We start from the raw sequence: 23968 nt of genomic DNA, 5'->3' as shown, positions 1-23968 counted from the left end.
ATTTTATTACAGACTGGAGAGTCTTTCTGAGTGCTGCCATCTCTCTGTGTCTGCAGCATTCAGTGGATGAAACAGACTGTTGCTGTCCAGTATAATACCAGTCATGTAGCATTAGTGAAATGTGGTACACACAATTGTTATCTGTGCAAGAACTGAGAGTTGGAGCAGAGATGCAGTTTTCTGTGAGTCTGCCAAGTGAAAGTAATGCAATAAAACAAGGATGAAAGTCAAGAGATAAAGATCACAGATGCATAAATAAACTGAAAGATCCTCATTTCAGTCACAGTGAAAGGTTTAACACACCTTTGTTGTCTTCCACTAAGAAGTTTCTCTTATATTTTACAGGCCAGGCTGTTGAAACTAAACAATAACATCATATAAAAATGAGGAAATTATGTGAAATCAGTCACTTGATACACATCCTCTTTGTTCAATCCAAATTATTTTTACTTTTTTTTTTATTAAAACATCTTTTTATTTACCCCAATGAGCTGGTGCAAGTGTTATGATTGCATACAATATGTTCTGCTGACAGATACCCTAGAATTTTAGTTTTCAACAGTTTCTTAATAGTGATGTTTTTAAGGTTATTCAGGTAATATTGACACTTTTGTCTAGTTTCATGAAATCAGTCACATGTGTCTTTGTTATTTTATGATTCACTTTCTTCAGTAATGTTGTGATTAAGCATGTATTGTACACATCTTTTTTATTATAAAATTTAAAGTTTTTGGATGAAAAATACCTTTCCTTGCTTAGCTGGTTCTGTTCTGCTGCATATACTGCAAGTCTGACTTTTTTAAAGGAATTTAGTCACTCAGATTAAACTCCCAAAGTTAATACTGTTAAAGATTTCTTTTTTTATTTCATTACATGCTGGAGAGTCTTTCTGAGTGCTGCCATTTCTCTGTGTCTGCAGCATTCAGTGGATGAAGCAGACACTGACTGGATGTTTACAACAGCCCTTTCTTGCAACAAACATCGTCTGATTGCCTGACTGTTGGTGTTTTTTTTACATGTCTGACTTCTGAATAGCTGAGATCAACTATATTAATATATTGGTGAGTACAATGTATTTATCACCCATAGACGTTATGGACAAAACTGTTAAAATAAGTTGTAGTAGACCGGATGAGGCTTAGAACTTTTACAGCTTTCAGAGACTTGACAGTAGAGGAGGAAATGACAAGAATAATTTAAGGACTGTCTTGAAAGTTCAGGCCTCCTATCATGTGCACAACCTCCAACGGTAAGTACAGCAGGACAGAATTGAAGCACAAAGTAGTTGGCCTTTTCTCGATTGTACTTTGTCTCCTCATCTGAATGCTGAATGCTTCTTTAGCCATAGTAATTCTTTTAGCTTTTAATAGGAATAGAAAGAGACTTGATACCTTCAACGTTGCACAAACAAGGCAATTCAAACTGCTTTACATGAGACATAAAAGGCAAGAAATAAACGAAACACACCATGACAATATAAAATGACATAAAAAGGATTTAAAAAGAGTAAAATAAAATAGAAGATAAAATAAAACAGGAGAATAATGACTAATGACGGTTATGGTGTATGACATGAATAAATAGTCCCAAATTTACTTTAATAAGAGGCAAACAGAGCCTTGACTGAAAAGAACTGAGAGTTGGAGCGGAGATGCAGTTTTCTGCCAAGTGAAAGTAATGCAATAAAACAAGGATGAAAGTCCTTGGTTCAGAAGGCTGTTATCACTTATTTATATGGTTGATCACTGATCATCTCTTGGTAAGCTGGATCACTGCAGGTACACCCCCTATTTTGGTCTGCGTCCACATCAAATCAGTCATGTTTCCTTCAGCTCTTGACGTCAGCTATTATGTGAGTATAGTCAATAACTGGGAGCACTGTCAAATATGGGTAAAATATGGTTAAAATTAATTTTCACCCATTTAACAATTAGATATAGGTTTACCATCCCATTAAACACCTAAATGTACTCTCAATGTCAACATGCCTTCCCACATCCTTTTAAAATTTCATCCATATTGTTGTTGTCATTGTGCACAAAAAATGCAATGTAATAAAAATGTATTTTTAATATTTAAATGAGAATGTATTTAAATTAACTGACTGGCGACCTGTCCAGGGTGGACCCCGCCTCTTACCCAATGTCAGCTGAGACTGGCTCCAGCTCCCACAAGACCCTCTAGAGGATAAGTGGTAAAGAAAATGGATGGATGGAGAAAAAAATAGTCAATGTTTGAAGATGTTATATTAAACTGAACCATACACCAATCAGCCAGAACATTAAAACCACATGCCTAATATTATATAGGTCCCCCTTGAGAGTAAACAGTCTTACATACTGTAAACTAATTTCCTTACTCATACGTGTTTCATTGTTTGGAATGTTGTGAAACTCACAACCTGTCTGTACACGCTGTTCAATGATGGTGTTCATTACGTAGAATATATTACAGGTATACAGCTGTCTCACCTCACTTTAAGTGTCAGGTCAGTACTCAAATCTACTGCAGTACAATTTGAGATACTTGTACTTTACATGAGCTTGTCTATTTAATGTTTTATCCCTCTTTCTCCATACTTTACATGTTTACTCCGCTACATTTCAGATGGTACATTTTACTTTGCTGGGATGAAGTTACAATTGTTATTTGTGCAAAGTTTGGCTGCTTTCCAACACGTTCTTCCTAGTATTTTTTAAAGGTAAAGCTGTTCTCTGGAGGCTACTTGTTAGATAAGAAAGAGGATATAATGTGAGAACAGGAAGTTTATGTACATCCCCCATTTGTTCAATCCAAATTATTGTTTTATTTGGAACAAATATTTATAACATATAATGATAATCATCCTGATAATGTAACTTGCATTATTATAAACACCAGTGAAATGTGTTTTTTTAACTTCAGCATCAAAACCTGAAAGTTCTGGTTTCACTTCAGCTCTCTTGACTGATCAAGACCTTAACAAGAGGAGTGTGATTATATACTGATCTGTGCATTTAGAATTATGAAACTTGGGTTTGTTTTGTACTTGAATAGAAACATAAGCATGTGTTAGTATAAAATCAAAACTAATCAAAGGTAATCTAATGATGGGGGTTAACTAAAAGTGATAATCCAACTACGGCAAGTACGATCGACCAAAGTTGAAGCAGGAAGTTTGTCTGTAAACTGTGATGGATGTTTACAACAGCCCTTTCTTGCAACAAACATCGTCTGATTGCCTGACTGTTCGTGTTTTTTTTACATGTCTGACTTCTTAATAGCTGAGATCAACTATATTAATATATTGGTGAGTACAATGTATTTATCACCCATAGACGTTATGGACAAAACTGTTAAAATAAGTTGTAGTAGACCGGATGAGGCTTAGAACTTTTACAGCTTTCAGAGACTTGACAGTAGAGGAGGAAATGACAAGAATAATTTAAGGACTGTCTTGAAAGTTCAGGCCTCCTATCATGTGCACAACCTCCAACGGTAAGTACAGCAGGACAGAATTGAAGCACAAAGTAGTTGGCCTTTTCTCGATTGTACTTTGTCTCCTCATCTGAATGCTGATGTTTCTTTAGCCATAGTAATTCTTTTAGCTGAAATCTCGTCTCAGCTATTCACCTGGTGGGTACACAGTTTTTTAATGGGAATAGAAAGAGACTTGATACCTTCAACGTTGCACAAACAAGGCAATTCAAACTGCTTTACATGAGACATAAAAGGCAAGAAATAAACGAAACACACCATGACAATATAAAATGACATAAAAAGGATTTAAAAAGAGTAAAATAAAATAGAAGATAAAATGGAGAATAATGACTAATGACGGTTATGGTGCATGACATGAATAAATAGTCCCAAATTTACTTTAATAAGAGGCAAACAGAGCCTTGACTGAAAAGAACTGAGAGTTGGAGCAGAGATGCAGTTTTCTATGAGTCTGCCAAGTGAAAGTAATGCAATAAAACAAGGATGAAAGTCAAGAGATAAAGATCACAGATGCATAAATAAACTGAAAGATCCTCATTTCAGTCACAGTGAAAGGTTTAACACACCTTTGTTGTCTTCCACTAAGAAGTTTCTCTTATATTTTACAGGCCAGGCTGTTGAAACTAAACAATAACATCATATAAAAATGAGGAAATTATGTGAAATCAGTCAGTTGATACACATCCTCTTTGTTCAATCCAAATTATTTTTACTTTTTTTTTTATTAAAACATCTTTTTATTTACCCCAATGAGCTGGTGCAAGTGTTATGATTGCATACAATATGTTCTGCTGACAGATACCCTAGAATTTTAGTTTTCAACAGTTCTTAATAGTGATGTTTTTAAGGTTATTCAGGTAATATTGACACTTTTGTCTAGTTTCATGAAATCAGTCACATGTGTCTTTGTTATTTTATGATTCACTTTCTTCAGTAATGTTGTGATTAAGCATGTATTGTACACATCTTTTTTATTATAAAATTTAAAGTTTTTGGATGAAAAATACCTTTCCTTGCTTAGCTGGTTCTGTTCTGCTGCATATACTGCAAGTCTGACTTTTTTAAAGGAATTTAGTCACTCAGATTAAACTCCCAAAGTTAATACTGTTAAAGATTTCTTTTTTTTATTTCATTACATGCTGGAGAGTCTTTCTGAGTGCTGCCATTTCTCTGTGTCTGCAGCATTCAGTGGATGAAGCAGACACTGACCTTAGTGCATGTGGGTATAAACACTGAAACTAACGTTCTCTCAGATTCAATCATGTGACTTCATTGAGTTTTTGAAATGTACCAACAAGTCAACAAATAAGTCTAACCAGCCAAACATATCACCTGCCTTCTGTTTGTTGAAATCGGTACATTTTTTGTCTCTCATGTAATGGAAGTATTGAAGTTTATGGGCGAAAAATGTTATATGCTTTGCATGGCTTTAAAGATATCAAGCCAACAAGGAGACTTGATGTTGACAAGACTGAACTTAATAGAACTGAGACAATAAAGTGACACGTAATATTACTGAGTAGATTTAAAGTCATGTGATACTGATTTAAAGTTAAGTACATCAAAATGAATCATCATAGTTAATCTAAATAAATTTTTGCCAGTAATTAAGTTAACATGAATCAAATTTCCATGTAAAATTAATTGGGGTTTGTTAAATATTTAGGTTGTATTAACATATATTTTGTTTTATATTTGTGGAATTTATTCAATGCATTTTAATCTATTCTTACTTTAAATCTACTCAATAAGTCACTTTATTGCTTATTATTTTTAATAATGACCATTGATCACATTTTTGATCTAATCTCTGAAAATATTTTAAATATTTTTTTAGCATACCCTACTTTATTGTCTATTTTACTCTAAATGGGACCATCATTTACAAAATGAACATCATGTTGTGTTGAAGAAGACTTGAAACTAGCGACTGAGACCATAAACTTCTTAGGAAAATGTCTACTGAGATAATAAATCAAGTGAGAAGTAGGGTCATTTTCTCATAGACTTCATACAATCTGACTTCTTTTTGGAGCCAGTAGAGTCGCCCCCTGCTGGTGACTAGAGAGAATGCAGGTTTCAGGCACTTCTGCATTTGCTTCCCTTCTCAGACCCAGAGTTATCCACTTGCATGAGTATAAATTGTGATCTAAACAGGTTGGGGTCAAGTTTACTGGCTGCCAACTGCTGACAGAACTGGAGACAAGACGTGCTTTGTCTCCTTGTGTGTGTTAGCGAAACACTCCCAGACATTTAGGATGTCTGAGTAACCCGATCATCAGACTGAAAAGCTTCATCACTCAAATGTTGACACACGGTTTTTTGTTTGTTTGTTTGTTTGTTTATTTGCACAATTTGTCTTTGTATTTGTCAGATGAAGAAATGATAACAGATTAAAACAAAAGCCAATAAAGCTTCCTCAGAAGAGAATCAGATTTCATCAGGAGCAAAACGTCTAAATAAAATCAACATTCATGCGCTGATCTGTGCAAAGCGGAACCTACAATATTGTTAAAATAGAAAGATACTAGAATTTAACAATGAGGAAAACATGTGGGTATAAGTTTACAAATTTACTGAGAATTACATTCTAGATTGTAGGACTCCTATTAGAAATTGTAAATTGGCCATTAGTGAACCTAGTTATTGAAAATATGAGCTGAAGCTGATGAACAAAAGATCCAAATCATTTAATTATTAGACAGTTTCTCTGCATGCAATAAAATATTATTTTAATTCAAATTTTTAGCTAAAACAGCATTGTCCTTTGAAAAATGGTCAGTGTAAAGAAAAATAAAACATTTTAAACATCATAAAATTTCTACAAATTTTCCTCATCTGTATTCAGACTAATAAATATGTACAGATTTTTCCACCAACATGAATATCTACATTTTTCTGGATTTTGACATAATGTTACAATAAATGTTCAGTTGAAGTGCAGTAAATGTTTCCTCTTTATTATCGGCTCTTAGTCTTACAGGTTAGCCAGAAACTCCTCTATTTCACCACACATCTGGTGTCTGTTTCTTTCTCTAATCTTCCTCAGAATTTGGATGCTTTTCTCACGATGGGGAGATTGTTGCGGTATCGCTGCTGCCATCATGTGATATTTTATTGACTTGTTGCTATCATTTTGATTGAAGTGTAAATGTTTTGCATAGTAGTTGTAAAGTATCTGTCTGTCTGCAGGTTCCAGATCACTTTCTAGCAGCTTCTTGTAAATCTGCTCAGCTTCAGCCTGGCTGTGGTTTGATTTCGCGTATATGTTTGCAAGAGATATTTTTATTTTAATCGAAGAATGAGGGTAGAGAGAGATCACCTCTTTATGGAGACTGATTGCTCTGTCTATCATGCTTTGCTCCGGGACATTGTTTGAATAAATCATCCATTCATAGCAGACTGCAGCACACCTCTGCAGATAACGTTCATCTGGATGTCTTTCCAGAGCCTCCTCTGCCAATTCAATAGCCTCATCCATAGATACATACATTCTGTACAGCCTTAGTAATGGTTTTATACCACTGTAGCTGCTTACAGGATTTCTCAACACCCTTCTGGCCAACTCACGTGCTTCATCTTTAATTCCTCTCTTTGCACATGCCTTAAGGTACAGAGCAGCAAGGTACAAGTTCTCTGGATCATATTCTTTGGCTATTTCCATTTTCTCCAAGATGTCTTCTTCCAGTGGTTTGTTGTAGTGCTCATAATCATTCACTAATGCTATGACATGACTGGTGTGCCACTCCACCACATCTGGCTGCATCCTGATGGCTCTCTGGAAGTAATCTGCAGCCAGCAGCTTTTTGTCTCTGCCGAACTTCATCAGGGTCCAGGCTTTTTCAGCATAGATCTCCGGATGGAGCTCGTCCTGGGATGGAGATGGGTATTCTTTCAGCAGGGCGTCGACCTTTGACAGGTAAGTCTGACTCTCTTCTTCCTCTTCCAGGTGGTGGTGCAGCCAAGCCAGGTTCCCGTAGTGCACCACCAACCAGGGGCCTTCATCTGAGACGGTGTTTCTCATCTGGAAGACCTCTGCAGCCCTGCTGAAGAAACGCTCGGCGTCTTCAGTGAAGCCCAGCTGGTAGTGAATGTACCCCTGCAGGTTGTAAATGTGACCCAGCCAGCAGTTTCCCTCCTCGGTGCCGATGTCCTCCAGCGTGTCCCTGAGACGGAACAGTTTGGACTTGCTGGAGTCCAGGTCCCAGGTGAAGTGGCACTGCAGGGCCCCAAGTTTGGCCTCCGGTGTCGTCTGACTCTGAGCAACACTGACAGAGAAGAAAAATCACTAATATCACAACACATATGCAGTATGGTAATATGCTGAGCGGGTAAGGAGAGTGGGAGAGAAGAAAGAAAGAAAAGGGGCGAAATCAAGAAATAAAAGCAAAGGAAGGAGGGAATGGAGCAAAAGAGGAGAAAAGAAGGAATTGAGAGCTGATAGATAATAAAACAAATGACAATAGATTAATAATATTTGACATATTAAGAGTTATTGATTATAAATATGAAATACAGAAACAGCCACTCACCTCATCATGCAGCTGTTAACTTGACTCAATAGTTTTCTAACTATGTTTTGCTCTTTATGTACACTTCAGCTTTGGTCGCAGCACCATAAAATCAGTAATGTATAACTTCTATGGCGCTGTAAATGATGCTATGTGGAGGACCAACTTTGATATTGGTGCATGTCATTTTCCGGGTAATAGAAACCTACAGCCACATGTCCATCATACTGATACAAAAAAACAAACGAACAAAACAACAGAACAAAAAAGTCATGACTCAACATGGAGCTCAGATGATGACGCTTTCATTTGTCAAGAAATGTTTTTGAAAAAAATCTCTGCAGACCTAAATACGTGGCAGGTGAGTCAGAGGAAGGTGCAACTTGAAAACATTCATCTGTAAAGACACAAAATGGAACTTTGTCCCCTCCAAGTTTTTATACCAGTTCATATCATCATCATCATTGTCATCATCATCATATTTCTGTAAGTCTCATGATGTTCTCTGACTCATACCAGAGACAAGCAGAGTTAAGTAAATTTACTTAGTTAAATTCCACCACTGTCCTCAACTTGAATCATATGCTGTTGCAGTTTGTGCATTAAAGGTATAATGATAAAAAAGATCTACTCCATGAGCTGATAACGAAATTGGTGTCCCATAACTTGGGAAACGGGTGGGAAATATTGTTTGACTGTTAAAAAAAACAAAAAAACATCAGAAGTTTTTGTGTATTCTAGCAATACATTTAAAACAGTATGTAAGTGTTTAAAGATAATAATATCATAATGAAAATAATACTCCATTAAAAGTAAAAGTGCTGCATTTAAAATCTAACTTACTACAAAACTATTACAAAAGTACTTAATTTGCAAAGCAAGCAAAATGTGCTTAAAGTACAATTTAGAGTGATATATATATCATATACAGGATATATTAATAGAATACTAATACTGATTCATTGATGGGTGCATGTAAACAGCATTTTAATGTCAAGGTAAAGCTTATTTTAACAACCTATATTGTTGGATAAATCTATAATAATGAATATTTCATAAAGTAATCATATGTTTTAAATAGAAAATATTGATCTGATATCAGCCAGATGAATGTAATGCAGTAAAATGTGTAATGTTTCCCCAATTTCCTCGCATTACTTGTTTTATTTCATTGATCTCCACACAAGAAATGAGAAGGACTGAACACAATGACATGAAGACTGCTGCTGCAATGCCTATCAGGCTGATGTGGATTAGACTGTCTGTACAGGTCGTACAGACCATCCAGACGGCGAGGGCAGCATCCACCATTACCTGTTATAGGGCAAATTTGTTGGGGTTCCAACGCTGATGTGAGGAAAGGAGGTTAGATCCCCTGACATGTGCAGTTGATTCTATTCACTCCTTTTTTGCAGTGTTGGATAGAGGGCTGTCTCACGCCACTATTAAAGTGTATGCAGCAGCATACATCCTGTCACAAGGGTTTTGGCAACAGACCTGGTGATTACTAAGTAAACAGAGACATGTGAGATGTGTAAAAAAAGAGAAAGAGGTCAATGTCCTGTAGTCTGCTGCATTTTAAAAGGTAATGGAATTGCAAGTGCAAGTATTTAAATCTCCATCACAGATCTGTTGCACCTGTTTTCTTACAAGTAAATCATATTGTTAGATAAAGTGGGATGCACTGTAGTTCATTTTCAGTTGGATTTATTTGCACAAAAAAGTTCACTCCTGGTCCTGTAACTTGGTGCACTTTTTGATTTTGCTTAATTTGTTTAAGAAGAATGTAAGTTATTTAAATAGTCGATGTTTTATATGAAGATTCAATTGAATTTCAATTTTCCATTAAAAGAAAGTTGCAAAAAATGTTTGTGTATGCTGTCAATTATAGTTTTTAGAAAGAAAGAAAATCTTTCTTTCTTATTAAATTCTTACAAAGAAAGAAATCAGAATCAGTCAAAAATCTGAATCGACAGGTCAGACTTTTAAAAAATCAGAATTGGCCAAGAAAATTGCAATCGGTGCATCTGTAATCAAAATGATGGAAAGAGGAAAGTGTGGATAAAAAAAGGAACAGCTCATGACTCAAACACCCCATCTGTCAAATGTGGCGGGGCTTAGGTTAGGGTTAAGGTAGGGTTAGGGTTAGCGTTAGGGTTAAGGTAGGGTTAGCGTTAGGGTTAGGTAGGGTTAGGGTTAGAGTTGTATATCATTTCTGTTTCATGATTTAGAGATATTATTGTGAAATTGTAACATTTTCAGTACTGACCTTTGCAAGTTGCAAGTGACCAGAAGATTAATTAAGGGTATCCAGACATTCAGCAGGTACAGGGTCAGAATATATGCTGCTGCTAAAAAAACCCACTGGTTTTCTATGTCTGACCCCATTAAATACAAATTTTTATAGACTTCTCATTATTCATTTTCCATATTAGACAATGAGGTCATAAAGATTGATTACATTCTTTCAGGAGGGTATCAGTTTCGGTTCATGTTACTGCAGTATGGAAATCATCAGGATTAATCATTAAAGGTCTTTAATGCCATGTATCCAGCTGATATCCAGACAGCCTTGTTCATCCAATCCACATCGACTTCCATTATGTCAACATCAAAGTCCAAACTTATGCAAAAGGATAAGGAACTTGACACAAGCCAGTAAAATGAGTTTCGAAGAACCTGGTTGATACTGAGTGTGTACTATGTTTCATGAGAGAGTTTTGTTTGGGGATTTTTTTTTTTTTATTAGTGACTTGTAGTTTTTCTGAATTTATTCTGGAACAGCTGTGACCTGATCAATCTGCACTGTGTCTCATTGCAGGTTTAAAACCACATTCCAGGAATAACTAATGTACTGTAGGAAACTGTGTGTTAAACAACAACTATGACTGTGCAGATAATTATTATCTCATTTCCTGAACAATAAATCTTTAGAGTTTCGATTAATAAGCAGTTTTTGGTGTTGGCTTTAACATGTAAACCATAAATGTAACAAAGCAAAGACATTTCTCATTAAATTTATGTTTTGTAATTTTAGGATTAAATGCAGGTCTCTTCCTGTCATCATGCACTGACAATTTTTGAATCCCGTGGAGAGTTTTAACAATACAATGTATATACAGGCTGTGTAGTAAAAGCAGCATATTAGCACATTAGAGCAACACAATACAATACACAATCACTGTAGTTATGTGCATCAAACACAGGAAAATACTTGAAAGTTTAAAGGATATATCTGGCAATTTTCTATATCTTTATTATTGTCAACAAATCTCATGTGCAGAGCCAAACCAACAATGAACTCATCCTACTTACAAGTATTGTATGTGTATCCAAAGTCTGATATATCTCATTCCTCTGTGCTGTAGACCTCTATTGTTATGAAAAACTCATCAATGAGCCACACTGCTCCACTGGGTGACATGTTGCTTCTCCCCAAAGACCAGCGGCCATTTGTCAGGAATCAAAGTCAAACTTCATCAAAGTGCCACTGACATACCATGGGCATGTGGTGTACACAGGCAAAAGAAGTCCATTGTCCATGCAAAGTTTTGCGTTTCTTAAAGTTTATTTCTCAAAAACCAGCAAGCAAACAGAGGAACAAAGAAATCATGGTCCCTGCTGCCTCTTTTGCTTTGGTAAAAAAGAAAAAATCATAGGCCCACCCACATGCATGCAGGCCCTGTACCTACATACCAACCTATAAAACCTCAGGTGCCCATAGTGTTACCCAACTCACAAAACAAAATAAAAACAAAACAAATTACTATCGAAATGGAATCTACATAAAGCAAATATCTCGAATAATCAGATAATACTAATTATTATTCGTCAAACAACAACCAAACTATTAAATAGCTCCATAAACAGTTGTATTCTCCAAAGACTAATAACAGTGATTACATTTTCAGTCCCAGGAGAGCAGTTCCTTGTGTTATCGAAATCTTGAGCTCATCAATTCAGAAACTCCAGGAGACATGGATGTCTTATGCAAAAAGATTTATTGACAAACACAAACTTAACCAAGGAGATAACAGTTACAATTCAAAGTGCTTGTGTAGACTCAGTGAAATGCAACAGCATATCTGAAGGACAAGAGTTGAACCACTCTCAGTTACTCAGGCAGCACCCAGGTCACCTTGTCCCTTGTCACAACATTGGTATAAGATTGTTTACTTTAGTGCTGTCTCTATGGCAACAATCATAAAGCCACGTCGACTCAACCACGAAGAAGACAGCTGTCTGTCCTTCACTGTCTGCTTGTCTAAGGAGCATTTCATCAATAGATCAACAAAAATGACCTACCATGATATCCTTCAGACTTGGAGTAACATACACCTGCCTTAATCAATCAAACATCATCTGTCAAACATCATGTAAATCAAAATATACAATAATTATTATGGATAGATTATATAAGAACAAATGATGTAATGTAGAATTTATAAAATAATCTAATAATGTGATGAATGTAATGATGAGATAAATGCAGTATAAGGTAATATAATGAATCTCAAATATCTAACCCTAAGACATGTTAACATCAATCCGTACACATCCAATCAGAGACATGAAGGTATTTTCTTAATTCACTAAATCAGGACAGAAGAAAAATGAGTCTTAATAAAACATAACAGAAATAAAATCAAACATCTCAACTCACTCATTTTGCGTGACTGAGAATAGCCAATTAAAGCTAAAATAATTCACATAAATCAAATATGTGACAGTGACTGATCAATCAAAGTAACCATATGGAAAAATGTACGCTTACTTAACATATAATATGTAGTGATCATCTAAAATATGTATTAAGAAACAAAACATTTCAATCAATGTTCACTGAAAGTTACCTACCTCCACATGAGTATACTACTATGCAAATAAATTGACAACAGATTTCAATTACCTGATTGAATTGCATTGAATGGAATATATAGTAAAGACCATAAATAAAAACAAACAATATGCATTCATTGGACTACCTGCAGACTAAAACATATGATTAATTAAATGACTATTGCATCAGCAAGGAAATTTAACTATAAGAATAACTAATTAACAAACCCAATAGAAAATGGAAAATCCAAAATTCTGTTCTGGAAATGGAGTATGATGTTTGTGTTTACCTCTTAGTTCACATTCATAAACGCTGAGCATTTACAGAGCTTCACTAGTTTGTTGTGCTACATATCACTCTTGCTACAAGACACTGCACTGGTATGGGCTACTTTACCTAACTCTGGTAAGCAAGTTATCATTTTGTAACTGTCCATGAATTAGACATGATTATCATTAACAAACTTTTTTTTTTTTTAACTTGGATTCTGCGGTTATGATAATTACCAAGCCAAAACGTTTGCGTGTGCTTTTGCTTTTTTGTTAGTTTCTCTTTGCTCTAATAGATGATAAGAGTAAAGAGTCCACACAACAAAGGGATCACATTCAGTTTGACAGACTAGGCTGAGTTACAGAAGCTGCTTTCACAACATTTTGGTTCACTAAGGAATTTAAAAGGCGAATCAGGCTGGAGCACCAAGTGAGGAGCATAATCACAGAATTCTGCAATGACACAGCCAAAGGAATGAAGTGTTTTGCCATGATTATCTTCCACTGTGGATGACAAAATCATTGTTAGACCACAGACTTGGCACTTGGCAAATTGGCACTTTAAAGGCAGCAATATTGTGTTTTGAGGCACAAAATGATCATGAGTCTGAAAAGTCTATTCTTCTTCTCTGCTTCTAAACCCACATATACCTCCACCAATGATGTCTCAACCTCTTCACTGTTTTTTCACAGCCCAAGGACACAGTTTCACTTCTCTACATGATACTGACAACATAATATCAATGTTTCTGGTCACACACATCTTACTGAGCAAAAAGTGTTACTAAAGGTTCCCCCTTTGCATGCTTTTGTTGCATCTGGGAGTTGTAGCTTGAAGAGTGCACACTATTTGTGCTATTTATGATGCTTTGTGTAGTGCTTTAGCTCCAGTTTTCATTAGTTTTATCTCTGCATTGCTTTGGTTTTATTCTTGTCAGTTGGCAACCTCTTGTTCCTCATGTATTCCTGTAGCCCTGCTCAGCCTGCTTCCCCCTGCTCACTTGTCCTGTGTTAACATCAACAGCCTTTCCCTGTGTTGTGCCTGCCAAACCTGCCCTGCATCAGTCTTGTTAGCCTTCTTCGTGTCCGTCTTCCCTAGCCAATCAGCTCCCAGCCTGCCCTTGTGTCTTGCCACCTGTTCATTGTTGTTTGATTAGTTCAATTTGTATTTAAGTCCTGGTTTTCAGTTCAGTTTTATTGGATCCTTGGAGAACACACTGCTCCTAAGATCAGACACTACATCAGCATGAAGTGATTAGTCAATAACTGCTTGTAATTATTAGCTATACATATTTATTCATATTACGTTGCTATGGAAACAGCTTGGGGTCAAGTTTACAGGCTGTCAACTGCTGACAGCACTGACAACAAGATGTGCTTTGCTCATTTGTGTTTGCCTGAACATTCCCAGTGATTTAAGATGTCTGAGTAACCCGATCATCAGACTGAAATGTGAGGTTTGTTTTCACTTCATTATTCAAATGTTGACATACACACTGTTTGGTTTTTTGTTTGTTTATTTGCACAATATTGAAATAGAAGATAGAATATAAAATGTCAGATAAAAAAAAAATGATAAGAGGTTAAAACAAAAGGAAATATTCATACTATCACAAGAGATGTGCAGGCAGAGCCAATAAAGCTTATAATAAACCTTAGAAGAAAATCAAATTTCATCAGGAGCAAAATATATAAATCAAATCAACATTCATGCACTCACCTGTGCCAAGCAGAATCTACAATATTGTTAAAAAAAGAAAGTTACTAAAAGTCAACAATGAGGAAAACATGTGGGGATAAGTTTACAAAATTATTGGAAATTGAATTCCAGATTGTAGGACTCCTATTCGAAATTGTAAATTGGCCGTTAGTGAACCTAGTTATTGAAATTATGAGCTGAAGCTGATGAACAAAAGATCCAAATCTTTTCATTATAGATTTGGATCTCTGCCCGCAATAAAATGTTATTTTAACTCAAAATTGTATCTAAAACAAAAAACATTTTAAACATCACAAAATTTCTACAAATTTTCCTCATCTGTATTCAGACAAGTAAGTATGTAAAGATTTTTTCACAACATGAATATCTACATTTTTCTGCATTTTTGACATAATGTTGTTACAATAAATGTTCAGTTGAAGTGCAGTAAATGTTTCCTCTTTATTATCGGTTTTTAGCCTTGCAGATTATTCAGAAACTCCTTTACTTCTCCACACATTCGGTGTCTGTTTCTTTTTCTAATCCTCTCCAGAGTGCTGATACTGTTATCACGATACGGAGATTGTTGTGGTATCGCTTCTGCCATCATGTGATATTTTATTGACTTGTCGCTATCATTTTGAATGAAGTGTAAATGTTTGGCGTAGGAGTTGTAAAGTATCTGTCTGTCTGCAGGTTCCAGATCACTTTCTAGCAGCTTCTTGTAAATCTGCTCAGCTTCAGCCTGGCTGTGATTTGATTTCGCGTATATGTTTGCGAGAGATATTTTTACTTTAAATGAAGACTGAGGGTAAAGAGAGATCACCTCTTTATGGAGACCAATTGCTCTGTCTATCATGCTTTGCTCCGGGAGATTGGCCTTGTGTGAATAAATCATCCATTTGTAGCAGACTGCAGCACACCACTTCAGATGACGTTCATCTTTATGTCTTTCCAGAGCTTCCTCTACCAAATCAATAGTCTCATCCAAAGGTACATACTTTGTGTACAGCCTTAGTAATGGTGTCATACCACTGTAGCTGCTTGTGAGCCTCGTCAAAACCCTTTTGGCCAACTCACGTGCTTTATCTTCAATTTTTCTTCCTCTCTTTGCACATTCCTCAAGGTATAAAGCAGCAAGGTACAAGTTCTCTGGATCGTGTTCATTGGCAATTTCCATTTTTTCCATGATGTCTTCCTCCAGTGGTTTGTTTTGGTCCTTATTAGCATTCACTAACGCTATGACATGGCTGGTGTGCCACTCCACCACATCTCGCTGCATGCTGATGGCTCTCTCGAAGTAATGTGCAGCCAGCAGCTTTTTGTCTCTGCCGAACTTCATCAGGGTCCAGGCTTTTTCAGCGTAGATCTCTGGATGGAGCTCGTCCTGGGATGGAGATGGGTATCCTTTCAGCAGGGCGTCGACCTTTGACAGGTAAGTCTGACTCTCTTCTTCCTCTCCCAGGTGGTGGTGCAGCCAAGCCAGGTTCCCGTAGTTCACCACCAACCAGGGGCCTTCATCTGAGACGGTGTTTTTCATCTGGAAGACCTCTGTGGCCCTGCTGAAGAAACGCTGGGCATCTTCAGTGAAGCCCAGCTGGTAGTGAATGTACCCCTGCAGGTTGTAAATGTGACCCAGCCAGCTGTTTCCTTCCTCTGTGCCGATGTCCTCCAGCGTGTCCCTGAGACGGAACAGTTTGGACCTGCTGGACTCCAGGTCCCAGGTGAAGTGGCACTGCAGGTCCTTCAGTTTAGCCACCAGTGTTGTCTGACTCTGAGCAGCACTGATGGAGAAGAAAAATCACTACTATAATAACACATATGCAGTATGGTAATATGCTGAGCTGGTAAGGAGAGTGGGAGAGAAGAAATAAGAGCGAAGGAAGGAAGGAGGCTATGGAGCAAAAGAGGAGAAAAGAAGAAGAAGCAGCAGCCACTCACCTCATCATGCAGCTGTTACCTGGACTCAGTAGTTTTCTAACAACGTTTTTGCTCTTTATGTAGTCTTTATCACAACCGTGCACCCGATAAAATCTCAAGATTTGGAGTTGTGTGCACCGCTGCTTAGTACCATTTGCTCTTTATGTACCCTTCTGCTTTGGGTGCGGCACCTTAAAATTAGTAATGTTTAACTTCTACGGTGTTGTAAATGATGTCATGTGGAGGACCGGTATCAGTGCATGTCATTTTCTCGGTAACAGAAACCTGCAGCCACATGTCCGTCAAAAAAACGTCATGACTCAACTTGGAGCTCAGATGATGTCACTTTCATTTGTCAAGAAATTAAATCTCTGCAGACCTGAATATGTGGCAGGTGTGTCCGAGGAAGGTGTAACTTGAAAACATTCATTTGTAAAGAAAGAAAATGGAACTTTGTCCCCTCCGAGTTTTCATACTAGTTATATCATCATCATCGTCATCACCATCATATTTCTGTAAATCTCATGATGTTCTCTGACTCATACCAGAGACGAGCAGAGTTAAGTAAATTTACTTAGTTAAATTCTATCACTGTACTCAACTTGAATGACGTGCTGTAGAAACTTGTGTGTTCAAGGTGTAATGTTTAACAATGATCTACTCCATGAACTGAAAAAGAAAAGTGTCCAATAACTTGGGAAACAGGTGGGAAATATTCGTTGACTATAAAAAATAAACAGATAAGGGGTTTTGTGGATTCTAGCAATACATTTAAAACAGCATGTAAGTGTTTAAGTAAAGGTAACTATATGATAATGAAAAAAATGCTCCATTACAAGTAAAAGCCCTGCATTAAAAATTATACTTAAGCACAACTACAAAATTTGCAAAGCAAGCAAAATGTACTTAAAGTATCAAAAGTAGCTACTCATTATGCAAATTGGCTCAATTTACAGTAATATATTTATCATATACAGTGTATATGATTAGTAATACTGATTCATTGATGTTTACATGTAAACAGCATTTTAATGTTGTCAAAGTAAAGCTAATTTTAACAACCTATATTGTTGGATAAATCTATAATAATGCATATTTCATACAGTAATCATATGTTTTATGTGGAAAATATTGATCTGATATCAGACAGATAAATGTAGTGCAGTAAAAAGTATAATATTTCCCTCTGAAAGTAGTGGAATAGTTCCTCAAAATTGTACTTAAGTACAGTACTTCAGTAAGTGTACTTAGGTACTTTCCACCACTGTTTTTATTAAGATTATTAAGGATTTATCTTTTAAACAAACAAAAAAAATAGGTGATTAACTGTTCTTAGCTGGTTGTGCTCTTATTGGTAGGAAATCCTTTGTTTGTCTGGCTGATTCTACATCAGATATGACATATCTTCGGGTGTTGCACAAGGGAGTTGCCTTAGACCTCTGCTCTTCTCATTAAACATGCTTCCTACAGGTGATGTCATCAGAGAACATATTGTCAAGGTCTATAGCTACGCTGATGACACACAGCTGTCAGGGAGAAATACACCTGATGCACATATAACCCAGAGTGAAGAGAGTGCACGTGTGTCTTGTTCTTCCTAATCAATCTCCACACGAGAGACGAGAAGGATTTGACACAATGACATGAAATCTGCTGCTGTAATGTTTACAGAGCAGCCGACAGGGCTGCGTTCATGAGCCTCCTTGCCGGCTCGGCCCTTTCCATACCAGCGTCCCCTATAGTGATGTCCAGTGGCATCACACTGCTGTGCCAGTTCGTGAATGCTATTTTCGGCATGATGCTGTCAGAAAGTACACCTCACCCAATGTAGTGGCACTGAATAACATGTTTGCCGAAGGTTTTTTAATCCAGAGCTATTCAGCAGTAAAATATGTCTTAATAATTACTTCACAATTTATAAGCTACTGTAAGTTAGCACAGTAAGATGTATAATGTTGGGAAAAAAAAGTATTATGACAAAATATTTTTTAAAAATCCAGCTCCATAAAAAATTACAATAAATTATGGACTTTAAAATGTCATCAACATTCAGTAGTGAAAGTCTGATACCGATAACAGCTGCAAATCAGCACAGATATGAAACGACATGATTCACATCAGAAGTTAAGTTGAATACAATTGAATGCAACTATAATATTATGAAATAACTATCATAAATTATTACAATGAAAACATCAAGGCCTTCAAGGCATCAAAATGAATATCAGCCTTGAGCGTCATATCAATAAAATTTCATAATTATTTTAATAAAACTCAGCCCATCAAAATTCAACACACCCAGTTCGACAACAGAAAAAGGAACACTTATAAAAATGTGTTCAATTTGTTCTGAAATGTCTCCAAGATAATCGTTACTCTAAACTAAAAAAACAGTCCCAGTTCTTCTTCTCTGCTTCTGAACCCATTTATACCTCCACCAATGACGTCTCAACCTTTTCACTGTTATTTTACAGCCTAAGGGCACATTTTCACTTCTCTACATGATACTGACACCATAATATCAGTGTTTCTGGCCACACACATCTTATTGTGCAAAATGTGTTACAAAAAATGTAGGTTCCTCCCCTGCATGCCTTTGTTGCGTGTGGGAGTTGCAGCTTGAAGTGTGCATGTTGACGCTGGGAAAAGCTGCATTTATTGTACTAAAAGCAAGTTGGATCACTCACACAACTTTAGTCTATAGCTTCGACACTCAAAACTATATCTCAGACTTACATGTCTGCAGGTACTGCAAGTACTCTAACCTGCAATGCTCGATCATCATGCTGCACGTCCCAGTCTGTCCTCCAGAGGCCCTCAGACTTTTCTCCCTTCTTTCTTTGGACTGGACTGAGTGGGAGAAAACTGGTTTGAGTTGTGTCTTTAAAAGACTATCTCTCATGATTATTATTATTTTTGTTGGTCTGTCTTTGTTTTCACTCTGGTTTGACCTCACACAGCATATACACTGTCTCAGTGATAAAAAAGATTGTGTGTGAATGTGCTTTGGGTTACAGATAGTTTGTGATACTATTTGTGTCATTTATGATGCTTTGTGTAGTGCTTGAGCTCAATATTGTTTTTTCCTCTGAGTCCAGTTTTCTTTAGTTTTATCTCTGCATTGCTTTGGTTTTATTCTTGTCAGTTGGTAACCTCTTGTTCCTCATGTATTCCTGTAGCCCTGCTCAGCCTGCTCACTTGTCCTGTGTGAACCTCATCAGCCTTTCCCTGTGTTTTGCCTGCCAAACCTGCCCTGCATCAGTCTTGTTAGCCCTGCCCTGCTCCTGGTTTTCCCCAGCCAATCAGCTCCCAGCCTGCCCTTGTGTCTTGCCACCTGTTCATTGTTGTTTGATTAGTTCAGTTTGTATTTAAGTCCTGAGATCAGACACTACATCAGCATGAAGTGATTAGTCAATAACTGCTTGTAATTATTAGCTATACATTTTTATTCATATTACGTTGCTATGGAAACAGCTTGGGGTCAAGTTTACAGGCTGTCAACTGCTGACAGCACTGACAACAAGATGTGCTTTGCTTGTTTGTGTTTGCCAGAACATTCCCAGTGATTTAAGATGTCTGAGTAACCCAATCATCAGACTGAAATGTGAGGTTTGTTTTCACTTCATTATTCAAATGTTGACATACACACTGTTTGGTTTTTGATCTTTTATTTGCACAGTATTGAAATAGAAGATAGAACATAAAATGTCAGATAAAAAAAAATGATAAGAGGTTAAAACAAAAGGAAATATTCATACTATCACAAGAGATGTGCAGGCAGAGCCAATCAAGCTTATAATAAACCTTAGAAGAAACTCAAATTTCATCAGGAGCAAAATATATAGTTTTGCTCCTGTAGTGTATAGTTAGTGAACCTAGTTATTGAAATTATGAGCTGAAGCTGATGAACAAAAGATCCAAATCTTTTCATTATAAGAAAGTTTCTCTGCCTGCAATAAAATGTTATTTTAACTCAAAATTGTATCTAAAACAGCATTGCTCTTTGAAAAGTGGTCAGTGTAAAGAAAAGTAAAACATTTTAAACATCACAAAATTTCTACACATTTTCCTCATCTGTATTCAGACTAATACATATGTACAGATTTTTCCACAACATGAATATCTACATTTTTCTGCATTTTGACATAATGTTGTTACAATAAATGTTCAGTTGAAGTGCAGTAAATGTTTCCTCTTTATTATCGGCTCTTAGTCTTACAGGTTAGCCAGAAACTCCTCTATTTCTCCATACATCTGTTGTCTGTTTCTTTCTGTAATCTTCCTCAGACTTTGGATGCTTTTCTCACGATACGGAGATTGTTGCGGTATCGCTGCTGCCATCATGAGATATTTTATTGACTTGTTTCTATCATTTTGAATGAAGTGTAAATGATAGGCGTAGGAGTAGTAAACCATCTGTCTGTCTGCAGGTTCCAGATCACTTTCTACCAGTTCCTGGTAAATCTGCTCAGCTTCAGCCTGGCTGTGATTGAATTTCGCGTCTATGTTTGCAAGAGATATTTTTATTTTAATCGAAGAATGAGGGTAGAGAGAGATCACTTCTTTATGGAGACTGATTGCTCTGTCTATCATGCTTTGCTCCGGGAGATTGCCCTTGTGTGAATAAATCACCCATTTGTAGCAGATTGCAGCACACCACTTCAGATAACGTTCATCTGGATGTCTTTCCAGAGCCTTCTCTGCCAACTCAATAGCCTTAACCATAGATACATACGTTTGATACAGCCTTAGTAATGGTGTTATACCACTGTAGCTGTTTGTGAGCTTTGTCAAAACCCTTCTGGCCAACTCACTTGCTTCATCTTCAATTTTTCCTCCTCTCTTTGCACATTCCTCAAGGTACAAAGCAGCAAGGTACAAGTTCTCTGGATCGTGTTCTTTGGCGATTTTCATTTTTTCGAAGATGTCTTCCTTCAATGGTGTCCTCCAGTTGTTTTGGTCCTTATTAGCATTCACTAACGCTATGACATGGCTGGTGTGCCACTCCACCACATCTGGCTGCATCCTGATGGCTCTCTGGAAGTAATCTGCAGCCAGCAGCTTTTGGTCTGTGCTGAACTTCATCAGGGTCCAGGCTTTTTCAGCATAGATCTCTGGATGGAGCTCGTCCTGGGATGGAGATGGGTATCCTTTCAGCAGGGCGTCGACCTTTGACAGGTAAGTCTGACTCTCTTCTTCCTCTCCCAGGTGGTGGTGTAGCCAAGCCAGGTTCCCGTAGTGCACCACCAACCAGGGGCCTTCATCTGAGACAGTGTTTCTCATCTGGCGGAAGGCCTCTGCGGCCCTGCTGAAGAAACTCTGGGCGTCTTCAGTGAAGCCCAGCTGGTAGTGAATGTACCCCTGCAGGTTGTAAATGTGACCCAGCCACCTGTATTCCTCCTTGGTATCGATGTCCTCCAGCATGTCTCTGAGACGGAACAGTTTGCACCTGCTGGAGTCCAGGTTCCAGGTGAAGTGGCACTGCAGGGCCCCCAGTTTAGCCTTCAGTGTCGTTTGACTCTGAGCAGCACTGACAGAGAGGAAAAATCACCAATATCACAACACATATGCAGTGTGTTAATATGCTGAGCGGGTAAGGAGAGTGGGAGAGAGGAAAGAAAATAAAGGGGAGAAATCAAGAAATAAAAGCGAAGGAAGGAGGGAATGGAGCAAAAGAGGAGAAAAGAAGGAATTGAGAGCTGATAGATAAAACAAATCACAATAGATTATTAATATTTAACTTTTAACTATTTAACTTATTAAGACTTATTGATTATAAATGTGAAATACAGTAGCAGGCACTCACCTCATCATGCAGCTGTTAACTTGACTCAGTAGTTTTCTAACTATGTTTTGCTCTTTATGTACACTTCAGCTTTGGTTGCAGCACCATAAAATCAGTGATGTAAAACTTTATGGCACTATAAATGATGCTATGTGGAGGACCAACTTTGGTATTGGTGCATGTCATTTTCTGGGTAATAGAAACCTACAGCCACATGTCCATCATACTAATACAAAAAAAACCAATCAAAAAAACCATCATGACTCAACATGGAGCTCAGATGATGACGCTTTCATTTGTCAAGAAATGTTTTTGAAAAAAATCTCTGCAGACCTAAATACGTGGCAGGTGAGTCAGAGGAAGGTGCAACTTGAAAACATTCATCTGTAAAGACACAAAATGGAACTTTGTCCCCTCCAAGTTTTTATACCAGTTCATATCATCATCATCATTGTCATCATCATCATATTTCTATAAGTCTCATGATGTTCTCTGACTCATACCAGAGACAAGCAGAGTTAAGTAAATTTACTTAGTTAAATTCCACCACTGTCCTCAACTTGAATCTTATGTTGTTGCAGTTTGTGCATCAAAGGTATAATGATAAAAAAAAAGATCTACTGCATGAACTGATAACGAAATTGGTGTCCCATAACTTGGGAAACAGGTGGGAAATATTGTTTGACTGTTAAAAAAACAAAAAAAACATCAGAAGTTTTTGTGTATTCTAGCAATACATTTAAAATAGTGTGTAAGTGTTTAAAGATAATAATATCATAATGAAAATAATACTCCATTAAAAATAAAAGTGCTGCATTTAAAATCTAACTTACTACAAAACTACTACAAAAGTACTTAATTTGCACAGCAAGCAAAATGTGCTTAAAGTACAATTTAAAGTGATATATTTATCATATACAGTATATATTAATAGAGTACTAACACTGATTCATTGATGGGTGCATGTAAACAGCATTTTAATGTCAAGGTAAAGCTTATTTTAACAACCTATATTGTTGAATAAATCTATAATAATGAATATTTCATAAAGTGATCATATGTTTTATGTAGAAAATATTGATCTGATATCAGTCAGATGAATGTAATGCAGTAAAATGTGTAATGTTTCCTCAATTTCCTCGCATTACTTGTTCTTCTTCATTGATTTCCACACAAGAAATGAGAAGGATTGAACACAATGACATGAAGACTGCTACTGCAATGCCTGTCAGGCTGATGTGGATTAGACTGTCTGTACAGGTCGTACAGAGAGGTCAATGTCCTGTAATCTGCTGCATTTTAAAAGGTAATGGAATTGCAAGTGCAAGTATTTAAATCTCCATCACAGATCTGTTGCACCTGTTTTCTTACAAGTAAATCATATTGTTAGATAAAGTGGGATGTACTGTAGTTCATTTTCAGTTGGATTTATTTGTTAAAAGTTCACTCCTGGTCCTGTAACCT

At 36.8% G+C, this 23968-nt stretch overlaps 3 protein-coding genes across 3 annotated transcripts; all 3 read right to left on the bottom strand.

Annotated features, from left to right (window-relative positions):
• Nucleotides 1–6457: 6457 nt before the first annotated feature.
• Nucleotides 6458–7756, bottom strand: LOC122989028 (interferon-induced protein with tetratricopeptide repeats 5-like; the record flags this gene model as incomplete). The annotated part of the gene is made up of 1 exon (XM_044361704.1): nucleotides 6458–7756. A coding segment is annotated over one exon (1299 nt), but the record flags the coding sequence as incomplete, so codon positions are not given.
• A 7518-nt stretch (nucleotides 7757–15274) lies between these two features.
• LOC122989027 (interferon-induced protein with tetratricopeptide repeats 5-like) lies at nucleotides 15275–18516 on the bottom strand. The gene is made up of 2 exons (XM_044361703.1): nucleotides 18389–18516; nucleotides 15275–16583 (listed from the first exon to the last, which is right to left on the bottom strand). Exons 1-2 carry the CDS (start codon nucleotides 18514–18516, stop codon nucleotides 15275–15277), a joined length of 1437 nt encoding a protein of 478 aa, XP_044217638.1.
• A 2418-nt stretch (nucleotides 18517–20934) lies between these two features.
• On the bottom strand, nucleotides 20935–23666 carry LOC122988676 (interferon-induced protein with tetratricopeptide repeats 5-like). The gene is made up of 2 exons (XM_044361176.1): nucleotides 23653–23666; nucleotides 20935–22237 (listed from the first exon to the last, which is right to left on the bottom strand). The coding sequence occupies exons 1-2, from the start codon at nucleotides 23664–23666 to the stop codon at nucleotides 20935–20937; spliced, it is 1317 nt and encodes a 438-aa protein (XP_044217111.1).
• Nucleotides 23667–23968: the final 302 nt, after the last annotated feature.

This window comes from Thunnus albacares, chromosome 9, assembly GCF_914725855.1.
Source record: "Thunnus albacares chromosome 9, fThuAlb1.1, whole genome shotgun sequence".
Taxonomy (NCBI): Eukaryota; Metazoa; Chordata; class Actinopteri; order Scombriformes; family Scombridae; genus Thunnus; species Thunnus albacares.
Note: the sequence above shows the minus strand (reverse complement) of the source record. Positions and strands in the feature narration are given on the sequence as shown.